Source organism: Clarias gariepinus, unplaced genomic scaffold (genome assembly GCF_024256425.1).
Source record: "Clarias gariepinus isolate MV-2021 ecotype Netherlands unplaced genomic scaffold, CGAR_prim_01v2 scaffold_33, whole genome shotgun sequence".
NCBI lineage: Eukaryota > Metazoa > Chordata > Actinopteri > Siluriformes > Clariidae > Clarias > Clarias gariepinus.
The window spans coordinates 312718-331673 of NW_026521000.1; the positions used below are offsets into that span (position 1 = coordinate 312718).

The following is an 18956-nucleotide window of genomic DNA, read 5'->3' on the forward strand; positions in this document are numbered from 1 at the left end:
TTATTGCCCCGTAACGTCACTGAGTCTGGACCTGAGTAAAAATTGCACATAAAAAAGAACAACATTTAATTGATATTTTCCCTGATAGTTTTAGAGAGTTCCTAACCCAGTCCCTATAACTTCAAATCTCCTTAGTTGTTGTCTTTGCTTGACACAGACCAATAATCTGACTCTTCTGAAACAGTGAGGTTTAATGAGAACAACATTCACTCCAGTCGGTGTGTTTTTTTGGCCCAGGCTGTTATTTGGTCATGGTTTTGAGAAAAGAGGGTAATTAATTCAGGAATGTGTGCTGTGTGAGACTTTGGCATGATTCTGTCTCCCACAAGATGTCTGAATGGAGCTGCTGCTTTTCCATGTGAATGTGTCACACTCAACCCTCTTCACCCAGATCTCACATTCTGCTGCTTTACACATGAGATTCCTACGGAGCCCCTCTGGTGACACACGGGGGGAGGGAGGGGGGGGGGTACAGTATATATATATATATATTACATGGCCAAGACTTACTAAGGCGTGGGAACAAAACAGTATAAAGCGTGGCCATGAGATACTATATTATGGCCACAATCTAATAACCTCATTACGTTTAGTCTCTTGGAAACTATGGAGAAATTTAATTCGATTTTGTTTATAACTGTTAGTGTATGATTAGCTTTATTTACTCACTGACACACAGCATGAACTCCAGAACAACAATCTTGCTGTGAGTGATCTCATTACCACACGTTCTTGAGTTGTGGCCACAGCACACTATCTCATGGTCATGCATTACACTATCTCATTCCCACACATTAGTAAGTCGTGGCCACGACTTACTAACAAACAACAATGTGTGTGTGTGTGTGTGTGTGTGTGCCAAAGAAGCTCTTCCTTTTCTCACAAGAGGAAAGTTTATGCTACATGGATGTGACCGATCTCGCTTCACTAATAATTTCAAGTTTCTAACATTTTAGAGAGATGATATTAGATTTTGTATTTGGCATTAAAAAGGCAATTTTCCCGCGTTATACTGTCTCAAACATTATTCTTATTTCTTCATGAGTATTGATACTAAAATCGGTGTAAGCTTCTAGAAGTGTATGAACTGTAAAAATTTTTGCTTAAATTAAAGCATTCAGTGTGATATTAAGGACCCCCCCCAAAAAAAAAAAAAAAAAAATCTGTAGTGTCCGTAACCATGTCAAATTCACATTACAATATCTTAACAATTTAGCATTTAAAAATAATAGACTTTTTCAGGTTTATGTCTTTTCAGGTGAAATTTAAATCGATCAAGGCCATGAAATTGTATTTAGCAAATGTGATAAGAATATAAATGTGTATGAATATTTATAAAAAACGAGGCATGGATCAGGAGACAAGAAGTGTTAAGTGTCCTGGAGAATTCTGTTACATGATCCTGTATAAAAAATCACTTCTTCACCTGTGAAGTGACTGACACAACAACAACAACAACAACAATAATAATAATAATAAGAGTTAAACGCGGGTGTAGCACGCGCTCTCATGCATTCTACGCGTAACCTTCGCGCGCGTGCCCGAGACGCTGGGTGGTGGTCGAGAGTGACGCGCATGCGCTGTGGCGTCTCTGCTGCGGTGCGCTTCGCTGCCAAGGAAACGCGCGCGCGTTCACGCGGAGGAGGCGCGCCCCCTCCATCTGACTCTCAGAACCGCCGCTCCTCATCATCATCATCCTCCTCCTCCTCCTCCTCGGCCATGGCGCGGGTGTGTGTGTGCAGCGCGCCGCTCCGTGAGGGGATCTAAACCGAAAACCTGCAGCACCGGGAGGGAGCAGAGCTTCAACCCTACCGGTGAGTCCGAGGCGCTTCAATCCCAGAATTATACACATCGGTCAGTGCATCTCTCTCTCTCACACACACACACACACACACACACACACTACTGACAGCAGAAATATAAAGCATGTCGCTTTGATGTTGCCGAATCGAGTGCATTTAAATTGTAGATGTATGACGTCATAAGTGCTATAATATCTGCTGTGTGTGTAACGGTGTCTCTGAGAGTAGGACCCCAGCTCCCCTGGAGCGTACAGTAAAATGAGTGACGTAATGACAGTCAGCACCAGTATAACATCATCATCCTCTTCCTCATCCTCCTCCTCTTCATCACCATTCAATCCAGCCATGCATTAACTCTCAGCTGTACAGCGTGGAGTAAACACCTACACCTACACCTACACCTAAACCACACCTACACCACACCTACACCTAAACCACACCTACACCTACACCTACACCACACCTACACCTAAACCACACCTACACCTACACCACACCTACACCACACCTACACCTACACCACACCTACACCTACACCTACACCACACCTACACCTAAACCACACCTACACCTACACCACACCTACACCACACCTACACCTACACCACACCTACACCTAAACCACACCTACACCTAACCACACCTACACCACACCTACACCACACCTACACCTACACCTACACCACACCTACACCACACCTACACCTACACCTACACCACACCTTCACCTACACCTACACCTACACCTACACCACACCTACACCTAAACCACACCTACACCTACACCTAAACCACACCTACACCACACCTACACCACACCTACACCTAAACCACACCTACACCTACACCTACACCTAAACCACACCTACACCTACACCACACCTACACCACACCTACACCTACACCACACCTACACCTAAACCACACCTACACCTACACCACACCTACACCACACCTACACCTCACCACACCTACACCACACCTACACCACACCTACACCTAAACCACACCTACACCTACACCTACACCACACCTACACCTACACCTACACCTACACCTACACCACACCTACACCTACACCACACCTACACCACACCTACACCTACACCACACCTACACCTAAACCACACCTACACCTACACCACACCTACACCTACACCACTCCTAAATGAGTATCAGTCTAATGTCTAATATTTAAATCATATGCACATAATATTATATATATGTGATGTAACCCTGCACGTTTTGGGTCAGTGTTTTTGTCTTGTTCTTGCTCGGTGTGAGATCTGCCTTAAAAACACTAAGTAGATTAGAACCGGATTAATCAGATCCCCAAGTGCAAACCTCCTAAATGACACACTTTATGTAGATGAGAAGTGAAGCGCGGGATTCCCGGGGAGACTGGAGCTGAAGAGTGAAGTTAGACGCTCGACGTCCAGGAGAACTCTACAGCACGTCATGTTCTAGCTAGTTATTGACGTTAGCGTTAGCCTGCTAGTAATCACTAACCACCTAAAATGACATCGCAGTTAGTCAAGTGTTTCTGGAGATCAGTGTATTAGTTTTCAGGATTTTACTCCAATTTTACAACCTGTAAATGTAAGAATTTGTTTTGACAAAAATGTTCGTTAATTAAAATCTTAAATGCAACATTTCAAGCATTGAAATTTTTATTCAAGTCCTCTCGCCAGCGTCCCACTCCAGCATCACAGGTCCATCCTCTCTACTTTATTCGTCTGATTTGTGCCGATCGAGGCTACAGGTTTCAGCCTGCGTGCGGTTCCGTGCTGCTCTTTTAACGTGACGAACCTTTCTTACAGGATTAATGTACTTAAATATTTATGAATAATTAAACAGTTCCTCCTGTTGATGAATTCACGACTGCACAGACGCTGTGAACCGTATAGCGTAGCGCTCATTAATAATTCACGGTAACACATTGAGAATTCGATCAGAGTACGGCTTAGAAATTCCCCCAGCGATCGCATCGATCAGACGCGCGGTTAATGAAGAAGGAGAAGGAGAAAGCGCTCGATGTTCCACGAGCCAGCTGGAGTCAGTCGCTCTGAGGTTCTTGATCTGAGCTCGTCGTTCTGCAATCACACCGCCGTCACACGGAATCACCAGACGGCAGCGACGTCCTCCAGCCGCCAACCGTAACGTTCACGCTGGGAAAGTTTTTATTTAAGTATAGCGTAGAAAATAGGAGAAAATCATTGCTTAGACACATCTGTCTCCAAACAGAACAGCTGCACGTCTTGATCCTTCCATCTTCTGTAGCTTTTTTGCTTCCTGCTTTGTGCTGCTGAGACACTCGGTCCTGTCCTCTCAGTGAGGGCTCCTTCATGGGATCTTCCCTTTGGTGTTAATAAACTGGGATTAGTGAAGGTTTAGATTATCGCATTTTGGTTATTTTTGTGTTTCTGCTCCAGCGTTCTGTGGGAAATCAGGTAGAACGTAACGAAAGAAGAGTTAATGAGGTTCTTATGTGTAACACAACACTGTGATATCGCTGCAGTTAACCAGAACTGTGAATTAGTGTGTGTACCATTTTCAGAGCTTCTTTCTGTCTCACACGGGAATTTATTGTTTGCAGAATTACAGAAAAACACGACTTTAGTTTCAATCACTTTCAAAAAATTTAAAAATTTTAATTGTGAAACAGTTTAGAGTGATTTTTTTTTATGTGTTCAATGAAACTATAATAAGTTTTTTTGTTTGTCATTTTAATTTTGTGTCCTGTAACATCTGAAAGCAGAAAATTTAAAAATTGTGAATTAAATCAGATGTTTGATTCCACCGAGAGTTCACGATAATAATCTGTTTAATGAACACGCGGCCTTTTACACAGTTACTATATATACACTAATAAGTAATTTTTAAATCATTTAATTAGCATTTCTGATGTGTAGCTAGTATTAGCTGATCAGTTAGGTGAGTTAATGCTATGCCGCGCTAAGCTAAAGCACATGCTAACATGTCAGTCAGTTTTTATTCTTTATACAATAATTCTCGTAGGAAATCACCTGAGCAGAGCTGCTTTTAATAAAATCCTGTTCTCATGAAGAATAGCGTTCTGTCAGGACTGAGAGGCTCTTTTGTGGCGTAGTGCGTGTCAGCGCTTAACGGAGTTTTAAGTAGTCGCGTGAGAGTCGCCGTGTGAGAGTCGCCCGTGTGAGAGTCGCCGCGTGAGAGTCGCCCGTGTGAGTCGCCGTGTGAGAGTCGCCCGTGTGAGAGTCGCTGTGTGAGAGTCGTGGAGCTCATTCGGTTCTGTTGATGACTATTTTTTATTAGAACTCAGCACTTCTTCCACTGAAGGGAAATGCCGTGACTTAGAGTCCTCCAGCCTGAAGGACACGGTGCTGCTGAGACCTGGACCTTCATCTGAGTTCCTGCGTCCAGGACTGACGAGGGATTAAATAAATGCGCCCCTCTTTTGTACACAGATCTGAAACATCTTTACACAGTTTAAACATCACCAAGACGCTCATTCGCTGTCTGTCTCTCTCTTTGTCTTTTTCTCTGTCTCTCTGTCTTTCTGTGATCCTGGACATGATATTTAAAATTTTAAAAAGTTTTGTTCTTTTAATAATTAATTACAAAAAAATTACAGACCCCAGGTAGCTACTGTGATCTTAACATTTTGTACTTAATCATTTAAATTGATAAAGATTCGCAGGGTTTAATTTATTTATAAAATGTCTCTGGAAGGAGATCCAAACTGTCACCATCAGCTGAGAGGAGGCTGTTTCAGGTGGTCAGGAACAACCCAGGAACCACTGTGGAACAGGCCTGCCATGAACTGGAAACTGCTGGAACACCAATGTCACTGTCTCCAGTCAAACCAGTTTTATATCACCATGGACAGAAAGGAAGCAAGAAACTCCTGCACCAAAATCCACAACTTCAGACTTGACCAAGGTGTGCAGCTGAACACATGGACGGAGAAAAAAGCTTTTGGAGGAAAGTTCTGATTAAAAGTGTGTATGGAGGCCTGAAGAACATTGTACTGAAGCAGCGGTTAATCATGGAGGAGAACCTCGGAGAACCTGACATCATCAGCTAGAAGATTGAAATGCTGAGAACAACACAATGAGTCTGAATACAGAGCAGAGCTGGTGCGGAACAGAGAGCGCAAGATGAGTTTAAGCTTTTACAGACTCGACCCTATTGGAGTGAGCTTAAGGTTCGTGCCCAGAAACCTTGTGTGTGTGTGTGTGTGTGTGTGTGTGTTCATCATTCTGCGCCATCATTACTGAACTTCATGTTCATGCCGAGTGTGTGTACGCGCCTGACCTCAGTTAAATGTTTGTGTTTTACTAAGGTATCATCAAACCGTTTTGATTTTATTTTAGGTGAAACAGTCACAGTATGGTTGTTCTGGACAGATCTATAGATACGTGTGTGTAAGTGTTAGAGGAGGCTGGTGGAGTTCATTAATATTATATCAGAGGAGGTTCTGCTGAAGACGTCCAGACGCTGCGATCGTCTCCGTCTCTGGTGTTTAATCACACCGTGTGATGTCATTAAATTTTGTTTTATTTTAAGAGGATTTAAACCACGCATGTTAACTTTACACTTTATTTTTAAACACTTATTTCCTCTTATTTGGGGTTTAAATAGTTTATAAGTTAAAGATGTGGAACCTAAATCTGATCTGTGAATCAGTCAGGGTTTGACACAGACGTTACCCAATGTCCTCTTTACCCCCATATTTCAGTAGGAGTCGACCATGTGACAGGGTCACGACCTCGAGTCCAGATAGAAATAGTGCTGGATGGGAAGTGTGAGTCGTCTGAGTCACGCAGTAGCTCCTCCTCCCCGAGTGGATGATGGATGGAGATGTGGAGCGAAAACACTTTATTCTGTTCTTATTGGGTCCGGATCCACCGGGGATCGTGGGAGGAAACTGGAGAACCCCGAGTAAACCCAGGCAGATACAGCAGGAGTGTGTGAAAGTACAGACAGTTTTGTCTTTCATGCGTTCAGGATCGGTGATGTTTGACAGGAACTCGCTGTGCAGAAGTAAAAGCCCCTCCACTCTGGTGAGTCACTTTAATCACGGCTCTTTTATCCACTACGGATTATTATTATGGTACTGTACCGTAGATATTTAACCTGACATTCAGTCTCATGGCTTTCTGTATCGATAAAACATCAGCTTTCACACACAGATGTTTCAAATCTACTCACTAGGAGGCGCTCTATCTGATCTTTACACTCTCTACACTGAAGCTAATTACCGCCACACCGCGTGAAACATCATAAAGATCCTCAGGAAGTGAAGAGTGAAGCCCCTCCCACTGGATCATTACTGCAGTGATTAATGTGTTTCTGCTGTAACATGTGATTTCACTCTAACTGATGCAGTCAGGAGCTTCTCATCTCTCACACACCACGTCTGGAGACACATCCTGTGGGCGGGGCAGAGATGGTCCTCTGTTCTATAAGGGTCAAATTATTGTCCTGCATCAAGCAAAGAGAACAACTAGAGATTATAAGGGGAAGGCACTGGGGCGGGGCTCAGGACATCACAAACCCTGTAAAGATCTTCATGAACTTTAGACGGAAAAAGATATTACTGGAGACTTAAACACTTGGTTTAAGTTGCTTCAGTTACTCAGGTCTAGACTCAGTGACGTTATGGGGCAATAAAATGAAGTCAGCTGACCACCTGAATGTACTGAACCACCAGAGGATCACATCTATGGAGGGTTTCATCTTCTTCACTGATGATGATGATGCCAGGTTTCATTGGGTTTAAATTGTGTAAAAGGGGTGCAGGGGGGGGGGGGTTGTCACAGAGGTGTAGGGGTTAGGACTGTCACCTCCAGGGTCCAGGTTCGATTCCCGCCTTGGGTCTGGGTGTGTGGAGTTTGCAAGTTCTCCCTGTGCTTGGTTGGTTTCCTCCCAAAGACACACAGATTAGGCTTGTTACTGTTCCAAAACTGTGTGTGTGTGTTTGGACTGTGGTTTAGACAAAATGATTTTTTTGGATTTTATAGTAAAACAGAGAAAGTTGAACATTTTATAGAGCACAAGCTGATTACGAGTGAAAGATGTTTCTGTACAGTCGTAAGATTTGATCTTCGATGCTTTCTTTAGTTCAACGCAGATCCTCCTTTCTGTTTAGTGTGTGTGTGTGTGTGTGTGTGTGTGTGTGTGTGAGAGAGAGAGAGAGAGAGAGAGAGTACAGTTTAATTCTCTTCTAGACGCCAGCACGTCTCTTCTTCACACTGCTGTATCAGAGAGCAGTGGAGCAGAAGGGAAGACCCCCGGCTGGTTACCATGGCGATGGCCTCTGAGTCCAGGGCGGTTAGAATGGACACACACACACACACACACACACACACACACACACACACACACACTCTTACATATACAGTTTATTGTGTTTTTTTTTTTGTTTGTTTAACAGTTATTGAGTGTGTGTGTGTGTGTGTGTGTGTGTGTGTTCCATTCTGAACATCCTCTTGTGAATCAGTCATGGTTTCCATGGTGATAAGGTTACTAAACATTAGGAATAACCTCACTTATGAGTGTGTGTGTGTGTGTGTGTGTGTACACTGTGTGTGTACACTGTGTGTGTGTGTTCGCTTTGTCTCGGGTCATTTTCACCACAGGATATTAAACTCTGGTCCAGAGCAGTGTGTAGACATGCAGGTGAAAGGCATCATGGGAAACGCCTTTACAGACACTGTGTGTGTGTGTGTGTGTGTGTGTGTGTGTGTAGCGGTTCAGCGAGACCGTTAGCAAAAGAATTAAGTTTTAAGTAGAGTTTCTCACATTCCTGTTTTAGATCAAACCCAAAAAAAGGGTGTGTGTGTGTGTGTGTGTGTGTGTGTGTGTGTGTCATGCTGAAACATTGTGAACAGAACAGACAGATAAAGTCTTTTATTGATGATTTAATCTTTATGAATAATCTTCAGTGGAATCCGTGTGCTGTGATGTGCAGAGAGACGTCTGTTAACAGGAAGCTTCGGTTGCTAAGCAACAAGCCAGACGACACTGGAGCCTTCAGATAGAGCTTGTGATGTGCTCACAGGTGTGTGTGTGTGTGTGTGTGTGTGTGAGAGAGACGCCTAAACTGTCCAGAACTATTAATTTAATACACACACACACACACACACACACACAGCAAAAGTTATGTAGAAAAGTAAAGATATTATGTATAAAAGAAAGTTTTTTTTTTGTCATTTTGATTTTCCTCATTATGAAATCGTTCCACAACTACGAGTATTTCTAGATGTGAACTGCTGTGAAAAAGTATTTGCCCCTTCCTTATTTTTCTTGCCAATTTGTGACACATGAATTAATAAGTTTTAATATTACACATAGATAAATCTTCTTCTTCTTTGTCTTTGGGCTGTTCCCTTTCAGGGGTCGCCACAGCCAATCATCTGCCTCCATCTAACCCTATCCTCTGCATCCTCTTCTCTCACACCAACTAACTTCATGTCCTCTCTCACTGCATCCATAAATCTCCTCTTTGGTCTTCCTCTAGACCTCCTGCCTGGCAGTTCCAACCTCAGCATCCTTCTACCGATATATTCACCATCTCTCCTCTGAACATGTCCAAACCACCTCAATCTGGCCTCTCGGACTTTATCTCCAAATATTTATCTTTTATAAAAACAGAGTGAATACAAAATGCAATTTTTTAAAAATGATTTTATTTATTAAGTAAAAAACGCTGTCCAGACCAGCCCTATCCTATGTGAAAAAGTAATTGCCCCCTTGCTAAATCATGAATGAACTGTGATTTTTGAAAAGCCGAGTTAAGTTTGATGTGCCACGCCCATGGCCACACCCACACCCACACCCACACCCACAAAGCTTTAGTGCACAATAAATATTAACTGTTATTGGCACAAGAACTCTTTTTTATCTTCATTGCTACTTTAACAGGAAACGTGTACTGTTTTTCCATCTTTTATCTAATGGACAATTTATATATTTATATATATTTATTTACGATATATTTATACTGTATATATAAATGTGTGGTGTTTGTTGCTCTTGTTTACTCTTTTGTAAAGTGCTTGGATATTTTTGTCAGTTTAAGGTGTTCATTTGTTTTGTCTTCTCGTCAGCTAGTTAGGTGTCTTAATCAGCTGGTTAGTCTTGTTCCTTGATCTTGTTCCTTGATCTTGTTCCTTGATGTTGTTCCTTGATCTTGTTCCTTGATCTTGTTCCTTGATCTTGTTCCTTGATCTTGTTCCTTGATGTTGTTCCTTGACGTTGTGTGTGTGCATCCCCTCGGTCCTGTAGGACGCTGTTTCGTGTCTCTGTGGACTGAACTGCATCTGAACAGCCGACCTGACGTGACTAAATGAAATCATCATTTAAAAAACTCTATTGTGTATTTACTCATGTTATCTTTGTGTAATATTAAAATGTATTTGATGATCTGAATAATTAAGTGTAACAAATATTTTAGAAAACAATAATTAGGGAGGGGACAGACTTTTCACTGCACTGTATGTTAACATTAAAATGCTCTTAATCTTTTGGTTGATAATTTCACAAATGTATGAAATGAAAAATCTAAAAATAAGTTAGGAGGTGTAAAAAAAAAATTTTATTCAATGGATGTGAAAAAAATATTAAGGACAAAATATAAAAATAAATATGAAAAGTTTTTAAAATTTTTTTGTTTGTTTAAAAAGCAATAAAGAAAGGATGTACGAGAAATGAAGTGCTGCATGAACCTGTCTCACACACACACACACACACACACACACACACACAGAGCAGAACATGACACGTGACCTTTGCTGTCCCGATCTGGAAGCCCTGAGTTCTGCTCGGATGTTTGGTTCTGCTCAGCTCCTGGTGCAGCTCTGGTCGTGATTTCTGATCAGACTGGAGTGAAACGATGCAGAGACACACACACCCCTGTTCATTAATATTGGAACGGTGTTAGTGACACACAGAGGAAGATGACGCGGGATTGAAGACATTAGAACACGTCCTGATTCCAGATCGCGGCCGCGCGGCTCAGGACCGGGAGGGAGAACCGTCTCTGCCCGAGTGGAGCAGTGAGAACCGGTTACCATGACGACCCTCGCGGCAGGAGGCGGCGCTGCCATGGTAACCGGATCGGACCTGTGGAGGAGGGTTTTTATGTTGTTTTATGAAATGGCACACACACACACACACACACACACACACACACACACACACACACACACACACTTCTGTCTAGTTCAAAATCAGCAGCACTGAGAGAAAGGGTTTAAATCTTTATAAACATTAATCTGTGTGTGTGTGTGTGTGTGTGTGTGTGTGTTTGTCATCCAAGCAGCCATGCCGCTGGTGAAGAGGAGCATCGAGCCCAGACACCTGTGTCGAGGAGCGCTGCCTGAAGGTGTGACCAGTGAGCTGGAGTGTGTGACCAACAGCACGCTCGCGGCCATCATCAAACAGCTGGGGGGGCTCAGTAAGCATCGCCTCACACACACACACACACACACACACACACACACACTCAGAGCCGACGTCCTCCCACAGGACATGCGTGGTCCTGACGCTCCCCCTGATTCTCCGATTAATTAAAATTAAAGCATCACACACACACACACACACACACACACCGTCAGCACAGCGCAGGTCAACATGAATACAATCACACACACACACATAACTGTTACATACATGTGCTTATAGAAGTCCTGCTGGTGTGTTTAGGGGAGGCCTCAGACCTTAAACTTCAGTTTTACTCCTGACGGAATGAAGGAATGACGTCGTTAAAAAACTTCCCTCATGTGTTGATTAACATGAAAAAAATTCAGTTCATATTTTCTGAGGTTGAGATAAAAGCGTGTGTCTCTACACTGCACAGTCCTGAGCCTGGAATGTGTTTATTAAAAAACAACAAAATTAACGGCTAAATGATCGAAACTTTAAGGGGCAAAAAATAGTAAAAAAACTATAAACCACAGGAAACTGATCTCTGAGAGAGAAACCTAAGAGGAACCAGGCGCCTCGGGGAGCTCATCCTCACCTGTGAGTTATAAATGATTCATCTTCTGGAACTGTGTGCTGGGACAGAATGAGAGAAGGAGAGGAGGAGGAAAGGGTGAGGAGGAGAAGATGATGAGGAGAGGGTGAGGATGAGGAGGAGAGGATGAGGAGGAGAGAATAAGGAGAGGATGAGAAGATGAGGATGAGGAGGAGAGGATGAGAAGATGAGGATGAGGATGAGGATGAGAGGGTGAGGAGAGGATGAGGAGGAGAGGATAAGAAGATGAGGATGAGGAGGAGAGGGTGAGGAGAGGATGAGGAGGAGAGGATGAGAGATGAGGAGGAGAGGGTGAGGAGAGGATGAGAAGATGAGGAGGAGAGGGTGAGGAGAGGATGAGAGGGTGAGATGAGGATGAGGAGAGGATGAGGATGAGGAGGAGAGGATGAGAAGGAGAAGATGAGGATGAGAGGATGAGGAGGAGGAGGAGAGGATGAGGAGGAGAGGATGAGAAGATGAGGATGAGAGGATGAGGAGGAGAGGATGAGGAGGAGAGGGTGAGGAGAGGAAGAGGAGAGGATGAGAAGATGAGGATGAGAGGGTGAGGAGAGGATGAGGAGGAGAGGGTGAGATGAGGATGAGGAGAGGATGAGGATGAGGAGGAGAGGATGAGAAGATGAGGAGGAGAGGATGAGAAGGAGAAGATGAGGATGAGGATGAGAGGATGAGGAGGAGTGGATGAGGAGGAGGAGAGGGTGAGGAGAGGATGAGAAGATGAGGATGAGAGGATGAGGATGAGGAGGAGAGGATGAGAAGATGAGGATGAGAGGATGAGAAGGAGAAGATGAGGATGAGAGGATGAGGAGGAGTGGATGAGGAGGAGAGGATGAGAAGATGAGGATGAGAGGATGAGGAGGAGAGGATGAGGAGGAGAGGATGAGAAGATGAGGATGAGAGGATGAGGAGGAGTGGATGAGGAGGAGGAGAGGATGAGGAGGAGAGGATGAGAAGATGAGGATGAGAGGATGAGGATGAGAAGGAGAGGAGGAGGAGGAGAGGAGGAGAAGATGAGGATGAGAGGATGAGGATGAGAGGAGGAGGAGAGGATGAGGAGGAGGAGAGGGTGAGGATGAGGAGGAGAGGATGAGGAGGAGAGAATAGAAGGAGAGGATGAGAAGATGAGGATGAGGAGGAGAGGATGAGGAGGAGAGGATGAGGAGGAGAGGGTGAGGAGAGGATGAGGAGATGAGGATGAGGAGGAGAGGGTGAGGAGAGGATGAGAAGATGAGGAGAGGATGAGAAGATGAGGAGGAGAGGATGAGGAGAGGATGAGAAGATGAGGAGGAGAGGGTGAGGAGAGGATGAGAGGGTGAGATGAGGATGAGGAGAGGATGAGGATGAGGAGGAGAGGATGAGGAGGAGAAGATGAGGAGGAAGGATGAGGAGGAGGAGGAGAGGATGAGGAGGAGAGGATGAGAAGATGAGATGAGGATGAGGAGGAGAGGATGAGGAGGAGAGGGTGAGGAGAGGATGAGGAAGGATGAGAAGATGAGGAGGAGAGGGTGAGGAGAGGATGAGGAGGAGAGGGTGAGAAGAGGATGAGGAGAGGATGAGGATGAGGAGGAGAGGATGAGAAGATGAGGAGGAGAGGATGAGAAGGAGAAGATGAGGATGAGGATGAGAGGATGAGGAGGAGTGGATGAGGAGGAGGAGAGGGTGAGGAGAGGATGAGGAGGAGTGAATGAGGAGGAGAAGATGAGGATGAGGATGGGAGGATGAGAAGATGAGGATGAGAGGATGAGAAGGAGAAGATGAGGATGAGAGGATGAGGAGGAGTGGATGAGGAGGAGAGGATGAGAAGATGAGGATGAGAGGATGAGGAGGAGAGGATGAGGAGGAGAGGATGAGAAGATGAGGATGAGAGGATGAGGAGGAGTGGATGAGGAGGAGGAGAGGATGAGGAGGAGAGGATGAGAAGATGAGGATGAGAGGATGAGGATGAGAAGGAGAGGAGGAGGAGGAGAGGAGGAGAAGATGAGGATGAGAGGATGAGGATGAGAGGAGGAGGAGATGATGAGGAGGAGGAGAGGGTGAGGATGAGGAGGAGAGGATGAGGAGGAGAGAATAAGGAGAGGATGAGAAGATGAGGATGAGGAGGAGAGGATGAGGAGGAGAGGATGAGGAGAGGATGAGAAGATGAGGATGAGGAGAGAATGAGGAGGAGATGAGGAGGAGAGGAGAGGGTGAGGAGAGGATGAGGAGGAGAGGATGAGAAGATGAGGATGAGAGGATGAGGATGAGAGGATGAGGATGAGGATGAGAGGATGAGAAGATGAGGATGAGGATGAGAGGATGAGGATGAGAAGGAGGAGAGGATGAGGAGGAGGAGAGGATGAGAAGATGAGGATGAGAGGATGAGGATGAGAGGATGAGAAGATGAGGATGAGAGGATGAGGATGAGAGGATGAGGAGGAGGAGAGGATGAGGAGGAGAGGATGAGGAGGAGAGGATGAGAAGATGAGGATGAGAGGATGAGGATGAGGAGGAGAGGATGAGAAGATGAGGATGAGAGGATGAGGAGGAGGAGAGGAGGAGGAGAGGATGAGAAGAAGAGGATGAGGATGAGGAGGAGAGGGTGAGGATGAGGATGAGAAGATGAGGAGATGAGGAGGAGGAGGAGAGGATGAGGAGGAGAAGATGAGGAGAGGATGAGAAGATGAGGATGAGGATGAGAAGATGAGGAGAAGAGGATGAGGAGGAGTAATTTCACAGCTGTAGATTTGGGAGGTGTTTACAGACAGACGATCAGTTCAGTGAGGAGTTACACTGCAGCTGATGTAAAGGGAAAATATTTTTGGTATAAATCAGTCAGTAATGTCAGTCTGTGGACCTGAAGTGATCTGGTGCAGCAGAAGAATCCACTGATTCCTCACCATCATCACCAGTTACATTACATATTAGTGAACTCATTAGTTAGATTATTAATTAGATTAGCTAATATAAAAAATCTGTAAATATAAACAGGTCTGCTGTAAAAACATCATAATCTAATCTAATCAGAGTTTACTGGGGGTTTCTGATCTGTCCATTAGTGTGACAAACTGATATCATGCTTAATATATCATTTACACTTACTGTGTGTGTGTGTGTGTGTGTGTGTGTGTGTGCAGGTAGACATGCTGAAGACATCTTCGGAGAGCTTTTCAATGAAGCTAACAGTTTCTACATGCGGATGAACAGCCTGCAGGAGAAAGTGGATCTACTGGCAGTCAAGGTCACACAACTAGACTCCACTGTGGAAGAGGGTAAGAGACGGAAAGGCAGACCGGCAGACAGACAGACAGACAGACGGACAGACAGATGGACAGACAGACGGACAGATGGACAGACAGACAGAATATTTAAATATATGTACAGTAAATTAATAATTAAGCCTGTGTATGCAATCACTCTTGAGTTTTAGTAACAGGATGAATGTTAGATTATACAATGCTGAAAAGCTCTAATATAAAATATTCAAATATTTAAAGTATGAATCACGAATATGCATAAAATTACTATTACATTAAATCAATTTTACCATTCTCCTTTGATTTATTAAATGAGATACGAAAAGTGTGACATTAACACTGTGGCCTCGCACCTCCAGGGTCGAGGGTTCAATTCCCACCTCAGGGTTTGTGTGTGTGTGTGTGTGCGTGTGTGTGTGTGCCCTCTTATGGATTGGCACCCTGCCTTGTGGCCTAAGTCCCCTGAGATAGGCTCCTAGAGAGCGATGAGAATGCGTGTCATTAATTACAGTTAAGATGAGATTCAGACTGAACTCAGGAGAGACACTTGTGTCCTGCAGCGGGAATTCAGTGTTTGCTCCTGCTTGTGTTCCTTAGTCTCCCTGCAGGACATCAACATGAGGAAGGCCTTCAAGAGCTCCACCATCCAGGACCAGCAGGTGGTCTCCAGAAACTCCATCCTGAACTCGGTGATGGAGATGTACCAGCGCTGTGACAAGCCGCCTCCCCTCAACATCCTCACTCCATACAGGTGTGTGTGTGTGTGTGTGTCAGTGTCTCCGTTCCACACACTTCCCTCCTCTGGTCTCCAGCTGGACTGACCATCCTCACCTGATCTACAGAAGGTTCTGGAATTGTCTTTGGACTTACAGGTGTATGGTGCTGATCATCACACAAACGATTGCATGCGCGGTCCAGCACTAGCGCCGCGCGAGACTTATTTAAAAACCACTAAAAAATAAATTATATTGTAATAATTAAAAGTAATATAGATGGACCACGAAATTTAAACACTAGTTGTTTACCATCAGATTTTAATTACAACATAATTTCAACTGAAATATTTTATGATCAGGATGATGATGATGATGATGATGATTATTATATTGTAATTATTATTATTAGAGTTATCATGATATGATTTATATTTATATTTCGAACATTGGAGCTACGCTCCTCCATTCATATAAACCCAGTCCTGAAGCTCCGCCCACTTTCTGAAGTCCTGTAGAAGCCCATCAGATGTCTGAGTTGTGTCTGTTAGTCGATATCGTCGTGCTAAAGTAGAGTAAAGGTTTGTGTAACGTGGAGCTTCACTGTGTTACAGAGACGACAAGAAGGACGGCCTGAAGTTCTATACGGATCCCTCGTACTTCTTTAACCTCTGGAAGGAGAAGATGCTGCAGGCCACCGAGAACAAGAGGAAGGAGAAAAGAAGGCAGAAGGTGTGTGTGTGTGTGTGTGTTTGTCATGTGTCTCAGGTTTTCTCATCTCTCTCTCTCCCGTCTTCTGCATGGAGCTGGTCATTAGCTGTCTCAGGGTTTCTGTCCTGCTTGTCCTTGCCCTCTGATCCTCGCTCGCTAACAGACAGAGGAACAAACAGGACGCAGTAAAGTTCCAGATTGGACTGAGAGAGAGACAGGGAGAGAGAAACAGGAGGCTAATTTAACAGAAACACTTATGAGATGGTTTATGTCTTATAAAACTCTCAGTAAACGGGTGATCCTAAACACCACCTTGTCCCGGCGCGACTGCTGCATTTGTGACGAGTGCAGATGGCTCTTCAGCTGCCGGAACATTCTGCTGATCTTTACGCAGCTGATCTGTGGGCTGAAACTGGCGAACAAAGCACCTCGCTTGAGTCACTGCATGTTTTCGTAAAGAATCACCAGCATTAAAGTCCACATGAAATCACTTATTATCTCTGATTTAATTCCGTTTGATGAAGCTCTAAGACACTGATTTTGATTTTATGGAATTTTAACTAGATCATGAGAGAACGGCAGCGCGGACCGCAGGAGAACGCTACACTGTTTATTGGTAACATGCTGCATTCTTTGTGTCAATGTTAGCAAGAGCAGAAACACCTCGAGGATCCGTCGCGTGAAGTGAAGAAGGTGCGGAAGGCTCGGAACCGGCGTCAGGAGTGGAACATGATGGCGTACGACAAGGAGTTCCGCCCAGACACTCGCCTCACGCCGTCTCCGTACCACGGCATCTCGTCTGAAGGCTCCTTATCTCCAGACAGGTCGGAGATTCCCAGACAAATCAAAGTGCTACATTTCATTATAAACAGCTGGTTCAGACTAACAGCGATGATGTTCCTTCTTGTCCTCGCTCTGTCCTCCGTCTCCCTACGCAGGTCTGGACTGTCAGATGAGCACTCGTACCCCACCAGCCCCAGCCACCCGCAGGACACAGGTGGAGCAGGAGGTGATGGGAAGGAGAGCGCCCCCACCCAGACACAGTCACTGGACCGCGCGTATCGACCCCCCGCCTCGGTCTCCGCCTCCGCACGCCAGCACTCACTGGGCCGCGTGCAGCAGCATCACGGAGCTCCGCCCCCTGACCCCTCCCTCAATGGTCCTCGACCTTCTGCCGCCAAAGATTACAGGTAGAGAGAAATCCCTTTTAAAACTGGCGTGTCTGTCGTATTCCTTTACTGCAAAGATTGTGGTGGAAAACACGGGAAAACACATACATGAAACACTGTTACTCTTTACTCTTTGAGTTGCAGGTTTAACTTCACTTCTCTTTCTCTCCTTTAACGTTCCAGCGGCCATCAGATGCAGGAACATTTTATCCCTCCTGCCCCGCCTCCTCCTCCCCCCGTGATCCCCTCGGCTCAGACGGCCTTCGACAGCACCTCCGTTCCTCAGGCTCTGGCCCCGGGGACGGTTTCGGCTCTGTCCCGACCCTACAGCCCGTCTCCTCCACCCGCCCCTCCCTCGGCTTACGTCCCGTCTCCTTCTCATCCTGTGAGCGGTGGAGGTCCTCCAGTCGCCCCGCCCCCACCACCTCCAGGACCGCCCACGCACGCTCCTTCCCCGGCCAGAGCCGCCGCTCATCCATCCGGAGAGGGCACGCTGCCTAGGAAGGGCACGGTGCCCCTGATACCCATAAGCGACGCTCGCAGCGACCTGCTGGCTGCCATCCGCAGAGGTGAGTGTTCACAGTGGAGAGATCTACTGCAGTTTGTTCTCACAAGCTCACCAGTGCAAACTGGAATTACTGGGAAATGTGTTATTATGCTGGTTATAAGGTGTACATAATGTACATGACGAAACTTCGAAGCAAACATAGAATAAATCAGAGTAACGTGTGGAACAGCATCCAGTATGAGTCTAGTCCTTCCGCTCACAGTGTCTCCAAAAACTCAGAAAGTTACATACGGCTGCTTTAAGGTCCCTTGCAGCCTTGAGGAAGAGTGTGAACATGCAGTCCATCTGATTTACTTCATATTTCAGACACTAGGTCACGTCACATTCATACATTCAGCACGCTTTTTAATTTACATTCAAAAAAGGAAAAGACACATGCTTGGTTGGCTACCTGGTGCAGATATTCCCAATTAAGTAGACATGTACAGTTTGTAGATTAGTTGGAAGTTTATCAAGGTTAACTACCATTTAATTAAATACATTTATTCTTAATAAATAAGTAAACTAAACTATGTGTCAGTTATTGTGCATTAGCGCGTCTTCCTGAATCCGCTGTTTGCTCCTCGTCAGGTATCCAGCTCCGTAAAGTCCAGGAGCAGAGAGAGCAGGAGGCGAAGAAGGAGCCGGTGGGGAACGACGTGGCCACCATTCTGTCTCGCCGCATCGCTGTGGAGTACAGCGAATCAGACGAGGACTCCGAGCCCGAGGAGAACGAGTGGTCTGACTGAGGGGAGGAACA

At 45.2% G+C, this 18956-nt stretch overlaps 1 protein-coding gene across 2 annotated transcripts; it reads left to right on the forward strand.

Annotated features, from left to right (window-relative positions):
- The first annotated feature begins 1666 nt into the window (after positions 1 to 1666).
- On the forward strand, positions 1667 to 18956 carry si:ch73-362m14.4 (actin-binding protein WASF3). Of its 2 annotated transcripts, none has more exons than XM_053490840.1 (9): positions 1667 to 1814; positions 11107 to 11244; positions 14937 to 15071; positions 15654 to 15807; positions 16384 to 16501; positions 17129 to 17304; positions 17419 to 17670; positions 17833 to 18218; positions 18788 to 18956. In XM_053490840.1, the coding sequence occupies exons 2-9, from the start codon at positions 11112 to 11114 to the stop codon at positions 18943 to 18945; spliced, it is 1512 nt and encodes a 503-aa protein (XP_053346815.1). In that variant the 5' UTR covers positions 1667 to 1814; positions 11107 to 11111; the 3' UTR covers positions 18946 to 18956. The 2 variants fall into 2 exon arrangements, with proteins under 2 accessions (XP_053346815.1, XP_053346814.1); XM_053490839.1 differs by having other exon boundaries at positions 11110 to 11244.